General features: G+C 37.0%; 1 protein-coding gene across 2 annotated transcripts; it reads right to left on the reverse strand.

Annotated features, from left to right (window-relative positions):
• Positions 1–118: 118 nt before the first annotated feature.
• On the reverse strand, positions 119–11,183 carry ankrd1b (ankyrin repeat domain 1b (cardiac muscle)). Of its 2 annotated transcripts, none has more exons than XM_060860841.1 (10): positions 11,126–11,183; positions 8,511–8,592; positions 4,468–4,617; positions 4,274–4,390; positions 4,068–4,175; positions 3,852–3,950; positions 1,471–1,569; positions 1,268–1,366; positions 1,095–1,193; positions 119–375 (listed from the first exon to the last, which is right to left on the reverse strand). In XM_060860841.1, the coding sequence occupies exons 1-10, from the start codon at positions 11,149–11,151 to the stop codon at positions 277–279; spliced, it is 978 nt and encodes a 325-aa protein (XP_060716824.1). In that variant the 5' UTR covers positions 11,152–11,183; the 3' UTR covers positions 119–276. The 2 variants fall into 2 exon arrangements, with proteins under 2 accessions (XP_060716824.1, XP_060716832.1); XM_060860849.1 differs by lacking the exon at positions 11,126–11,183 and adding an exon at positions 10,706–10,842.
• Between the last annotated feature and the right edge of the window lie 2,403 nt (positions 11,184–13,586).

The raw sequence follows: 13,586 nt of genomic DNA on the forward strand, positions 1-13,586 counted from the left end.
CATAAAATAGCAAAGCAGGCCAGTAAAAACTTTTATAAATGAAAATACAATAAACAATATTTTGATCAGCTTAAAGTAAAAAAACCATGACATGATGTGAAGAACATGAAAGTACATTACTATTCCAAAAAATATTTTATATTTCAAATTTAGTCGATTAATGATATTTCACCGTACTTTCCAATTCCCTCTTAAAATATATCTTCACGTATTCTCTTCCAACGCTGTTGCAACCTGTAGAGCTGCAGTCCAGCTTATCTCCAGTTTATCTCCAGTTTACTTGTCTTGTGAGTTTTTACTGTGCTTATAGTTGTCTAGAATAGACTTCGCTCCATTCTGCCACTGCAAAACACTGTCCATGGGTGATTTACCCTCCTGCAGAAGACAAGCATTTTGTTAGAATAAGAATAAAAAACATTTACCTCGATTCTTTTGGCAAACAATTTGACCTCATTAGAAACTTATAAATGAGGCAGAAGCTGATCCAAGCATGTAGCTGAGCAGCTGAGGTTCGCAGGTCACAACCTTTATATAATCAGCACAGAAACTTTAGAACATCACTGTAGGATATTAGGTTTTTAATCTGAAAAGTATTTAAATGAAAACTCCTGCCACATGTCTTGAAATAATGTTCTTGATATTGAAGCATGACTTGGGTGGTGCAATAGATTATATACACCCAAATGTCAGTAGATGGCACTGTGTGCATCCTAAACTAAATTTTTAAATTGATCCCATACACAAAAATACAGCTGAGACCAGACTGTTTTTGGATCAATATGAAGACAGAAATAAGGCTAAATACAGAGTAAACCTTTTATTGAAATATATAATATTTAAACACTGATTTTAAACACTGGACTATTGATAAGGTTGTGAGTTTGAAACCCAGTACTATTTAACTGCCACTCCTGGGCCCCTGAGCAAGGCCCTCAACCCTCAATTGCTCAGCTGTATAAATGAGATAAATGTAAGTTGCTCTGGATAAAACTCTGTCAAAATGCCAGAAATGTAACTGAAAAAAGAATTTCCTGCACGTTCCGTGCAATTCATTGTTCTTGAATATGTGGAAGAAGACCATTTAATAAACTTACATAGTTCTTTAATTTTAGATTGGCTCCATGCAACAGGAGGAGCTGGATAAATCTGAATCTGTTCAGCCGTACAGCGTCATGCATTGGTGTATCTCCCTCCTAAAAAACAAGAGCACATTAACGCACCGCATGACTTTACTTAAATAGTAAGGATGAGACCAAACGTGTTTTACTCTGTCTTTTGCGTTGACGTCAGCACCACAGTGAACGAGATGTTCAGCACATTCATAATGACCTGTCCTAACTGCCACGTGAAGAGGAGTACTCTGGAGCTGAAATGTATGAAGATCAGTGTTACATTATAGAAGTTGGCACTTTGGCATGTTCAAAAGTGACAGGTTATGAATGATGGTCTATCGGCTAGCTGCAACTGAACCTTGTCTTTGGCATGGATGTTGCCATTGTGGTCGAGTAGAAGCTGAAGAACTGGTAGGCTTCCTCCACGGCAGGCCCAGTGAACAGCAGTGGCATCAAGCTAGGTGGAAACAGAACTATTGATCATCTATTACCTCCAGTAATAGTCTCATATCTTAATAACAACAATGAGAAGAGCGAGTAAACAACTGTGTCAAAGAAGAATGACATGGTGGTGAAGCTCCTAAAAAGCAAGAGTTACGAGAAAATAAGCTTTAAAATTGAATACTTCTAGAACACTAGATTAACAAACAAATATATATAAAGATATCTAGATTAACAAACAAATCAATTGCTTGGAGCTTTCAAATTCCTTCAGCAATAAATTCTCACACTTCTTCAGTACCAATATAAAATAGAATAGAAGCCTTTATTTTTCTCACGTATACATTACAGCCCATTAAATTATATCTCAACACAGGAGGTTGGGGTAAGAGCTCAGGTGAGCCATGATACAGCGCCCTCAGAGCAGAGAGAGTTAAGGGCCTTGCTTAAGGGCCCAACAGTGGCAGTGCTGGGGCTTGGGCTTAGATCCTCCAACCTACAACCCAGAGCTATAACTATTTGAGCCACCATAGACAACATGGGGGATAAATGTAGCAGCAGTTTGCCAGCAGATCATTTTGTGTTCTAATCAAGTCAAGTCAAGTCAAGTCAAGTCAAGAAGACCAGAAGGTTACCAGAAGTTGTAATAGTCTCCTCCTGAATTTCATTCAGTTTTGTTTAGACAAATTGAACATAAGCTTTATTGGTTAATACTCTATATATAACCTCTAGGTCAAACATGTATACTTGACTCCATGCTGTCTAAGGTTGTGGTTTTCAAAGTGGGGTCTAGGAACCCTCAGGAGTTCTTATTAGCCTTTCTGATATGTTCCATGTACTGAATGAGTTTAATCCAAGCCCCAATAACTAAAAAACAAATAGGTCGATAAAATCTAACGTGTTGTGTCAGTGGAAAGTACAGAATAAAAAAACACTGGGATTCTAATAACTTGCCATATTATTATTTTATTTTATATTCAGATCATGTTTCTGAAATAACTCTGTGCTTGGGGTCTATTGAATTTATTTCAAGTAAATAAAGTAAATAAAGCTCTCTGAAGCCTTGTTCTAAGTTACGAATTGATCTCTGAGTAATTGTTGAGTCTTTATCAAATCGTAAATTCTTCACTGTTTTATTTGTAGTTGATAAAAGGTTCCTTAAAAAACATCATCATAAAACCTCTAATCTCACCAGTTACCATGCATTCACCGGTCCAAGATGTTGGATATGCATGACAGGCAAAAACTCTGAATTGTAGGAAGTAGGAGTAACAAGCATTGTGTAATTCAGTTTCCTGGATATATTACAGTACTCAATATGTTCTGGATAAATGATCACACATTCTCTGAGATACTTAATTCTCTCTCTCTCTCTCTCTCTCTCTCTCTCTCTCTCTCTCTCTCTCTCTCTCTCTCTCTCTCTCTCTAATATGAAAACCATCTGATCAGTATTTATCACCATCGCTGTCACATGTAAATCAAAAAATTGTCAGCATTTCATTATACAATAATAATTCACACATGTAATGAGTTTATCCAAATTCAGAAGCACAGCCATGAAAAATAGACCAGGTAAAAAAAGTATTTAATGAAAAGAAACATTCACAAATATTGATGTTTCATACAAAATAAGGTATTTCACCTTAAAGCTTGATGGCTATTTTGTAAAACTAAAAGCTACGGTTAAGGACATTGCTGCAACCCTAATGACTGCTTTAAAATTCAGATTAAAATGTCCTTTTTTTTTATAACAGCCTATTGTTTTGTTATTGGGTATTTGTCTTGCTCACTATATTTTTCATTATTGGTTGAAACGAATTTAGATCTAATTCATCATTGGCAATCATCTTTTTACTATATGCATAGCACTAAAAATGAGGCCTGCATATACTGGTTTTAATATATTATTTAAATGGGCATAGATTAGAGGTGGTAATGGATAAATGGCAGATGCATTTGCTTTCTGGAGAACATTTTTTTCCTACTAACACCTAAGCTGTTATCACACCAAGTAACAGCACAGTGATAATGACAGGCCTTGAATAGCAATGTGCAAAGCATTTATTCTATTTTATTTTATTATGAATTTATTCTATTATGTTCAACTAGGGAAAAATGAGGTTACCTGTGTGTGTGTGTGTGTGTGTGTGTGTGTGTGTGTTTCAATTCATTCTGGTGAGAATCCAATTAAATTATTAATTCTCTAATGAAACACTATCATATTTGTGAGACTAAAGTTGAGATCAAGGCAAAAACTCCCCCAATGTTGTGACATATTTTGTTAGATTTGAATTATACCTTATCCTTGTTTTCAATTAAAGCCCCAGCTTCCAACAGTCTCCTCACAATCTCTACATTCCCCTGAGAGCACGCTCTGTGGAGAGCTGTGCAGTTGAACTACAAAAAGAGAGAGAGAGAGAGAAAGAGAGAGAGAGAGAGAGAGAGAGAGATGATCATCTCTGCGGGAGACTGAAACAGTCTGAATGAAATGCAGGTTTTTTTTTCAGCACTCACACTATCGCATGTGTTTGGGTCTGCACGCCTGGCAAGATAACTTTCAACCATCGGTAATTTGTTCTCCAATACTGCTTTCAGAAAGTCATCTTTGTCAACAAAATCAGACTGTGGGAATAACCATCAAACATTATTGAAGGTTTTAATATAATTAACTGCAATTAAAATATTTACTATAAAAGATATACTACACAATATGTTCTCACCACTTTCTCAGGTGCTGGCTGTTGCCGATTGTGCTCAGAGATCTTCCTCACTTTCCTCCTCTGCCTCACTTCCAAAATCTTCTGGAAGTCATGGTTTAGTTGGCTGATGTTGGTTGACTGCAAACGCAAGCAAATGAAATTGAGATAAATACTTTAAGTCAATAATCCTAAAGGATTTGGATGTTTTGACATACCTTTGCAAATTCATAGTCACTCTCAAGCTTACTGTCGATCCTCATCTCATCTTTTCTCTCTTGGCAGATAGATTTCTCATATTCACCTGGCAGATATTGCTGTTTTAAACCGTCAGCTCCTTCATCAACACCAAAACTCTTACCAGCAACCTTAAAAAAAATATTTTTGATAAAAACACCTTGACATTGGATATGTTCAGATATGTATTGTTTATGTACACAAATGCAGGCAGAGGAGATTATAGCTACAATAATTAGATAATCTTGTCAGGGAGATTATCAAACTGCAATCAAGCCAAGATATACAGAATTTAAAATCACAGCAGCTGTGAATTCATTTGAATCCTTGATGTATGTTTCTTTTGGGCCACAGGATTTATCTCCATAAATCAAGAAGGTTTCAGCAGATTACTGAGCATGTTAATCAGTGACATGAAATGTACACAGTAAAAATGTGAGAAAAGATTATAAAATTGATGGTTGTTTTAGGACTGGCAAATATAATCAATACGCCTATCTTATGAACACTAGGCACTCCCATGTGTGATGTTTAGTAATAATGTAAATCCAATTAACTATCGATTGCTCTTTAGTCACACAAGCTGTTGTGTGTGTATGTATGGGTGTGTGTCCAACCATGGAACCTTATTTATATATATATATGAATTCTGTCCTGCCTTTCCATACTCAAAAAGACTGACTGTCTCTGCTGACATGGCTGCGTACAACAACGTCTGTCATGTTTGGAAGGGCGCTGGTGATAATTAATAACCTTACCCCAAGAAGCAAGATGCCTCGACTGCTATCACCTCACAGAGACAGCAATGAAACTGAAACAGGAGTGAAGCAGGATACACCCTGGACGGAGTGCCAACCCATCGCAGGGCACACACACTCTAATTCACTCACGCGATCACACACTACGGACAATTTTCCAGAGATGCCAATCAACCTACCATGCATGTCTCTGGACCGGGGGAGGAAACCGGAGTACCTGGAGGAAACCACCGAGGCACGGGGAGAACATGCAAACTCCACACACACAAGGCGGAGGCGGGAATCGAACCCCCAACCCTGGAGGTGTGAGGCGAACATGCTACCACTAAGCCACCGTGCCCCCCTCATTGTATACAATATAACAAAATTTAGTTGGCAACCTTCAGACAACAACAAGGGAATGAAACGTAAAACAAGAAAGGAATCTATGTTAGAAGTTTAAAGAGAGGATTAAGTATAAACAGAGTGGAGTGGCAGTGATGGCTCAAGCGGTTTACGCTCTGGGTTATGGATCAGGGTTCAAGCCTTAACTCTGTCAAACTGCCACTGGTGGGCTCTTGAGTAAGGCCCTTAACCTTCTCTGCTCCTGGGGCGCTGTATCATGGCTGACCCTGTGCTTTGACCCCAACCTCCAAAGTTCAGATATGTGACAAATACATTCTTCTATTCTATCTAGAGTATACCGTAAAAAATATACATGATTTCACAAAACATAGTGACTAGGTTACTATTAGACATAACAAAAAGTCTAAAAATAATTTCCACATTTTAAAGGTAGAATAGAGGTTTATTGTAAATTGTATAAGAGAGTATTAACTAAGGTCCTTAGTCCTTAAAAGTTCTCAAAGTCCTCAAATTCACCAAAAACACCAAATCATATTGACTCATGAACAAAGGGAAGTTTAAAAAGCTAGATCTCACAGCAAAAGGTTTTTATGTAGTCATTGTTGATTAAGTTTTTCTGCCTTCTCGCTTTTGATTCCTCTTTTAAATGCATGTTTGCTCCTTTGTCTTACAGTATTACCAGTAGCACCAATAAAAAAAGTTTACCTGTAGCTATTTTGAATCGAGTCTCTGTGAATAGAATAAGTCTGTGAATTATCTAAGACTTAATGGATCACAAGGGTGCTTAACCTTGGTGTCAGCAGCCATTTTTACAAGTACTACAGCCTGTAAATCCTAATATGAGAATGCGTGAAGCTCTTTCCCAATAAAGGGATGAAATATGATGATGAATAGATTGGATTAATGAAGTGGATATAAGATGGCATTCAAATCACATCTGAGATGTCTCGTATTCAACACAACACACTTTCTTTATAGTGTTCAGTGACAGTTGAAACACTGAGATATATTATTACCATTAAATTAGATTTTTTTTCCTGAATAATGGCACTGAAAACAACACTAAGGTTTGGAAATGGAACTGTGTTGTTTTCTCATTCACACTCAGCCCAAGGGAGCGATAGTCTTGTCTCCCTGACTGTGTTTCTATTCCACTTGTTGTCACTTATGAGCTCTCCCAGGCACACAACACATACCTTTTAAAGATCACTCACAGGCATCACACAACCTTTTCATTTCTCTCCTGGACTCATTTTGTGTAATCAGTAATATTAATCACATGCTTGTTAGGTGCTTTGAGTCGGTTTACAACTATGTCACGAATGATCTTTCTTTGTATACGTTTAATGTGCCTAGTCTATGAGATATTGTTTCAAATTTTACCAGACAACTAAACAACCATGACAGACATATTTTATTCCCTTAATAATTATTTTTCAGTACTTTGTCCAATAATGATGATTACTAATTACTTAGCTAGTAGTTCTCCAGGCAATATGTCATGGTAATTATTGCTTACTTCATAATAAACTACCAAACCATTACAGTATAATACTTTATAATATACAATTTACTGATGAATCAGTCTGTCTTCACTCATTAGTAGCTAACTGTAGGTGTTAAGATAATACTAATCTTTCCTGCTTAGTGTTATCTTTTTTCTCATATACTGTATATCTTTTATTAATCAATACACATTATTAAAGATACAATATAATGCTAGGTTATAAACTTAACTTGTCTTTAGCTATTGATTGCTTTACTGCTTTGAATGAGTTCGCCTTAATGCTGAATGATGCGTCTTGAATGTTGAAGCACTTTTAAATGTCGTGGTTGTGAATGGGAATCTTCTGGATAAAAAAATGGGGGAAAAACATTGGGGTTTGTTTTTGCTTTGCTCGGAATCTTTTGTTTTCCTGACCCTGAAACCGGCAGCAATAATTGTCATTATGCTGTTGATGATCTGCAGCTGCTTCCTTCTCCTGCTGTGTTATGTATTGACACGCAGGTATGCTGTGAAGGGAAGCAGCAAATTCAAAACATACGGCATTTAAGGTGCTGTGCGTGAGACGCCTCTGTGGGCTGTTCTCATGTCTCAGACAGCTGCGGCCAACTGCGCATATGTGTGTGATGAGGAATGCAGTACTTTTGGAGGCTCCTGCTGAGAAGATTCAGTGAGGTGTTTTCTTACTGTTTTACCCACTATAAGGCACGTGTGAGACCCGAACCTGTCGCCACACAGAGCTGCTACAACATACCATTCTCAAGATTAATACGGAATATGAAATATGAACTTGCCACTGATACAGGCCGAGGTGCTGACATGGCAAAGGAAACATACCAAGCTGCTTGTATGAGGTTTTCATCCAAGCTTTCACCACATATTTATGCTCCATATCACTGGAACAAAATGTAGCTGGACTCCATTAACAGCAATAATATAAATAGAATTAAAAAGGCCATGTGACTGTAAAAATCTTTAAAGAAATAGAATCAATCAATGATTTTTAAACCTACAGGCTTCACTGATGTGACCATTAACATGCATTTGGGGCCTATGGAGAAGGTAGTTGAAAACTGTCAGTGATTAGCGTCGAACCTCTCTTTCAACACTAATGAGTGCTGCTGTCTCCTTATTTTTTCGTTTAATTTATTCACTGGCCGGACACTTTTTCATTATTAGCAAGCAAAGAGCTGATGTCTTAATGAGCTGCTGGCGTGTAGTGAGAGGAAACTCTTTGGAAGAGTGTCACTCAGTGGATACGAACAAATTAAATTCAGCATTCCTTTGCTTAATACAAAAACAATATTTCTCAAAAGCAGCACATATTCATCTGTCTATTGGTAAAGAGCCTTTTTAAAATGTATATGCTGCATAAATGTCATTTGTGTGCAAAGCATTCCTTTGTTATATAACTCACTTTAACAAAATCCAGCTCATTGTCTTCACCAGAAAATAAATCCAAGGAGTTGCGCTCCATCAGCGTCCCAGACCGGTCACACCTGAAACGATGACAAAACATTCGTTCTACTGTATCCGCACATGACATTAAAATATAAACACCTATGGGTACAAAACTGTTTTACATTTTCACTGTAATACAAAAGATGTGCCTTTTCTTATCTGAGCATATTTCAGGATTGCAAATTTACCTTTACGGCTGTTGTTCACAATCAGAATTTAACTTGATTCATACAGGCATTGTTAAGAGTTAAGACCTCTGTAAGGCACTAGCAAATATGATGCTATGTACCGTATGTTTATTAATGAGGGAATTGCAGAGAAGACGAATTTAACACATCATTTCTACAGCAGGTTTGTACATCTATTCCAGGGCACAGGTGACATCAGTGTCATGGAAAGTGAGGTAACAAGGATATACAAGGAATGCTTGGATCAGCTGTTTCCTTTAGGGTGCTTTCAAAAAATTTTCTTCAGATGCTACATTTAGCATTCAGGGAAAATGGGAATAAAAATAGATCTATCAGGAATCTATCAGCATGCAAATGAGCAAACTGTTTACCTGATTACTAGAACATTTTGGACTTCATTTTTTATTTAAAAGATGCAAAATGGTGATATTATAACAAGGAAGACAGAGATCTGTCATATTCATAGATAATAGAGAAAGCTTGCTATGCAGTGAACTGTGTCACTAAATGACATGGACATTTAGGATCTGTGCTTTACTATATTGAGTGGATGAGTAGTAAAATGAAACTAGTGTGAAGGCAGAAACTTCATTAAGGTTTCATTTGGTCAAGAAAAAATGCAGCCTAGTGATTTGTTAGGCATTTTTGCCCAGTTTCCCTAAAGCATAATAACATTCAATATGACTAAAAGAAATTTTAACACTAATGCACCATGACTGACCAACGTACCATGTTTAACTGATGTTTCTCTACACAACTTACATTTCCTAGATAATCGTCATTACTCTGGTTAAATGTAATATTAATTAAACCTCTATGTACATTTTTACAATCTAACATGGCTGCGGTATTCTTGAGGATATTGTGCTAATCCTTCTATGCTAAGTTCTTCCTGTTAAATTTACTCCTTAACCAGGATCATTTTTATTTAGTGTGCTGTTTGATGATGGTGTACTGTGGTCTGTGAAGGTTTTTGCTGTCTCTAAGCTCGCCAGTGCATCACTGCTTCTAAGCAATGTAGCAAACAGTAGATTTGAACACACTTACAGGCTTTCTGCTATATTTTCAGCCTCTCATTGTCAGGCCAGTGGTTAAGGTTCAGTGCTAATGACTAGAGTGACTCTGTTGGACAAGTCCTCTTGAACAAGGCTCTTAAACTTAAACAAACGCTCAGCTATATAATATGATTTGGATTTTTGATTGTTTAAAAGCAATCAAAATGAATAAAACATATGTATTTGATAATCCTGCTTCACTAGATTTGGTTTATTTGGCTGATAATCATCACAACAGCGACAGACTCTACATGCATGGGTGATTCTTTGTGTACTATTGATACAGTGACCTAAAACTAAATGCTGTATGGACAACATCTATCTTTTTGTTGCTGCTAATTTTGTATTGTGTTTACGTCTTCAGCATTTTACTCTATTGACTAACCCTCTTACAATTTATTCATTACACAACTATTCTTTTCTTGCACAAATGCACTTTATGTGTAGGTCTGTGTAGTGTACATAATTCTGTGGTGTCTCCTGTTGTTCTGTCTCTTATATAACACCACTGTCCCAGAGGAACATTGTTTTATTTTACTGTGTACTGTACCAGCTGTATACAGTGGAAATGTCAATAAAAGATTCTTGCCGTGAATCTATTTGACCATTTATTATGATTCATTACCATTACCCATATTGCGTAAACCACATACACCACATGGATAATGGTAACGGATCATAAACAATATGTATATAATTAATTGAGGGAAATCTGCACCTTGTTTTAATTCAAATTAACTGGAATACTGAGACAAAATAATTACATGTTACTAATTAATTCCTAATAGACAGCATGGTGTTACACCTGTATTCTTCTTTCTTGGTTTCCTTGCACATGCAGTGTTAATGCACAAAGCTAAACTGAATGGATTGATTTTACATGATATTATATTTTAAGAATCACTTACCTTTATCAGCTTAAAAATCGTAAAAATGCCCCTTTAGTGATGCAAGCTGTAAGCAGTGATGTTTTTAATCTTGGGTTTTGTCAAGGTCTGTGCTGTGGCTCACACACACACACACACAGAAAACCCCAAGCACTTATGGTGATGTCCTTGTGTTTGTGAGTCAGCTTCTCTCCCACCCAAAAATTCTTTGAGGCAGCACTTTTTTAGCCTTGACACAAGCTGTGTGAAGCTTGAACTTGCTGATCCTCATTTATTATCAGTGCTGTCAAAGGCATACATGACTAGATGTGGTGAGTAATAACTTCTGTTTAATCTGCTCTACTTTTTAATTTAGCTTTAAATGATTATTGAGACAATAACCTAGCTAACAATGAAATAATAAATCTGTATACAGTATATGTAAGAAGAAAAAAGATCTACCTCAAAATATTCTTGTTTTCAGCCATTTTTACGAGAAGTTATTCCATTTGTGTGTTTCTCACAGCTGCTGAGGGGGTAACTATATCTTGCGTTCAGCTGGTTTCCACACAGCCCCGGTCCCACCCAAGAAACACATTAGAGGAATGAACACCATGTCCTGTGCTGTGCTTCTTAAGCACCATTTGTGGCAAATCATTAAAAATATCTGATTTGAACATGATGCTATTCATGTTGCTATTCTCTATGAATTAAATTGACTCATTTAAAGTGTGATTCTATGTGAAATATATAGATACATATGCAGCTGTGATATTGTTTTATACATGGATAATGTACACACATGCACACACACACAAACATACACACACTTTAAATGCTGTTTAATTCATAAGAGCATAATACATAGTTTCATCCATCCATGCATCCTTGCCCCTGTAAGTACCCTAAGCAAATATATAGCATGTATTGTTCTTTGTGTATTACACACACGTACAGTATGATGAAGCTCAGTCATCGTTTCAAGAATGGACTACTGCAGCTCTGCCACGGTGTGCAATTCAGCCACTGTACACGATCCAGAATACATCTGCATGATGTGTTTTCAACCTTCCCAAGTTCTCACACAGCACATCATTGTTAAACTCCTTCCATCTTGCTTGCCTACAAAACCGAAATCGGACCAGCACCCACTTACATTATAAGAGGTATCGCACCCCGTACTGCACCACCACACTCTTGGATCTTCTTAGAGTACAAGGAAAGCATGTGTCAAGTCTCTTCTCTTTTCTAGTCCCTAGGTGGTGGAATGAATTTTCCATAGATGACCATACAGCTGAGTCACTGTCTGTCATGACACACTGACTAAAGAGCTATCTCTATATAAACTAGAACATGATTAAAAAATAAATGCACATCTTGCTAGTTGTCATTCTATACTCTTATTGTCCCTGATCTTACTGATAGAGCCTTCAGTACACTTCTAGCTTGATTATTGCATATGCCATAAATGAAATATATCTATATATGTATATCTCACTCACTCATATATATATATATATAAAAGAAAAAGTATTGTATTATATATAATACAATACTTTTTTTAAATTTTTTTATATTCATAGAGTATTTTTATATATTCATGGAGTCAAGGCAGGATTTTAACAGTGCCACTTATAGTTTATAATTTGGTTCAAAGAGGAAAAGGTGCAGATTGTTTTGTAGTACAATAGCTCAATGTTCTTGTATTGCTACAGAGTTTAATTGTCAAAATATTATTCTCTCACTATTTTGCACCAGGGTCCTAGTTAGACCCTGACTCGGGTCACTGTTTCACTCTTCCTGGCTTTCATCCAGGTTCTTCGTATCCAGTTTTGGCTACACTAAATTGCCCTCAGAGATCTACACTCAGAAATCACAAATCTAATCAGGGATGCTACACCTGTACACCTACTCGTTCATGCAGATGTCTGATCAGCCAATTTGTGTGGCAGCAGTGAAATGCATAAAATCATGCAGATACAGTATGGGCCAACAGCTTTGGGTCAAGTTCACATCAACCATCAGTAAGTTTGTTTGTGTCAGAACTGCTGGTTTGAATATTTATATAACTGCTGATCTCCTGGGATTTTCATATACAACAGTCTCTGGTTTACTCAGCATGGGCAATAAAGAAGGAACATCCGGTGAGCATCAGTTCTGCAGGTGGAACTGCTATGTTGATGAGAAATCTACTGAGAATGGCCAGACTGATTCACACCGGAATAAAAGGCTACAGTAACTTAGATAATCCCTCTGTACATTTGTGGTGAGCAGAAAAGCATCTCAGAATGCACAACACAGCCAACCTTGAGGCGGTTGGGCTTCAACAGAAGAAGACCATGCTGGGTTCCACTTCTGTCAGCCAAGAACAGAAAACTGAGGATGCACTGGAGACAGACTTTAACTGTACAGTATAGTTGGAGACTGGAAGAGACTGTAGCCTGGTCTGATGAATCTCGATTTCTGTTGAGGTACAGAGATGGTTGAGGTCGGTGGAGGTGGTGTATTTGTGTGTGGTCAGTCATCACTTGAATGCCACAGTCTATTTGAGTATTGTTGCTGAACAATGTTCATCCCTTCATGGCCACAATTTACCATCTTCTAATGGCTACTTCCAGCATGATAAGGTACCATTCACAAAGCAAAAGAGATCTCAAACTGGTTTCATTTACATAATATGTATAAATAGTATTCGTGAATAGGAATTGTGTTCCTACTAAAGTGCCCAGCGAAAGACATGTCAATGATTTTTCAACATCAACTTCAACATCTTACATCTTTTCGAAATGAAACGCAAACTTTCCTTAAATTCAGCCTTTTCCTTGTTCAGAATCAAATATCACATTTGAAAAGTGTATGCAATATTAAAGATGCCTTCCTGTTAGTGTTTAAAAGCTTTTTACAGAGACATTTCTCAAAATGT

Source organism: Tachysurus vachellii, chromosome 2, assembly GCF_030014155.1.
Source record: "Tachysurus vachellii isolate PV-2020 chromosome 2, HZAU_Pvac_v1, whole genome shotgun sequence".
NCBI classification, from domain to species: domain Eukaryota; kingdom Metazoa; phylum Chordata; class Actinopteri; order Siluriformes; family Bagridae; genus Tachysurus; species Tachysurus vachellii.

Excerpts from the sequence above, each read along its gene's own strand:
- ankrd1b (XM_060860841.1), bottom strand. The coding sequence starts at position 11,151 with ATGGCTGAAAACAAGAATATTTTGAG. Across the intron at positions 4,618-8,510 it reads ATGAGCTGGATTTTGTTAAA|GTTGCTGGTAAGAGTTTTGG; the intron begins GTGAGTTATATA and ends ATTTTTTTTAAG. Across the intron at positions 3,951-4,067 it reads ACCCAAACACATGCGATAGT|TTCAACTGCACAGCTCTCCA; the intron begins GTGAGTGCTGAA and ends CTCTTTTTGTAG.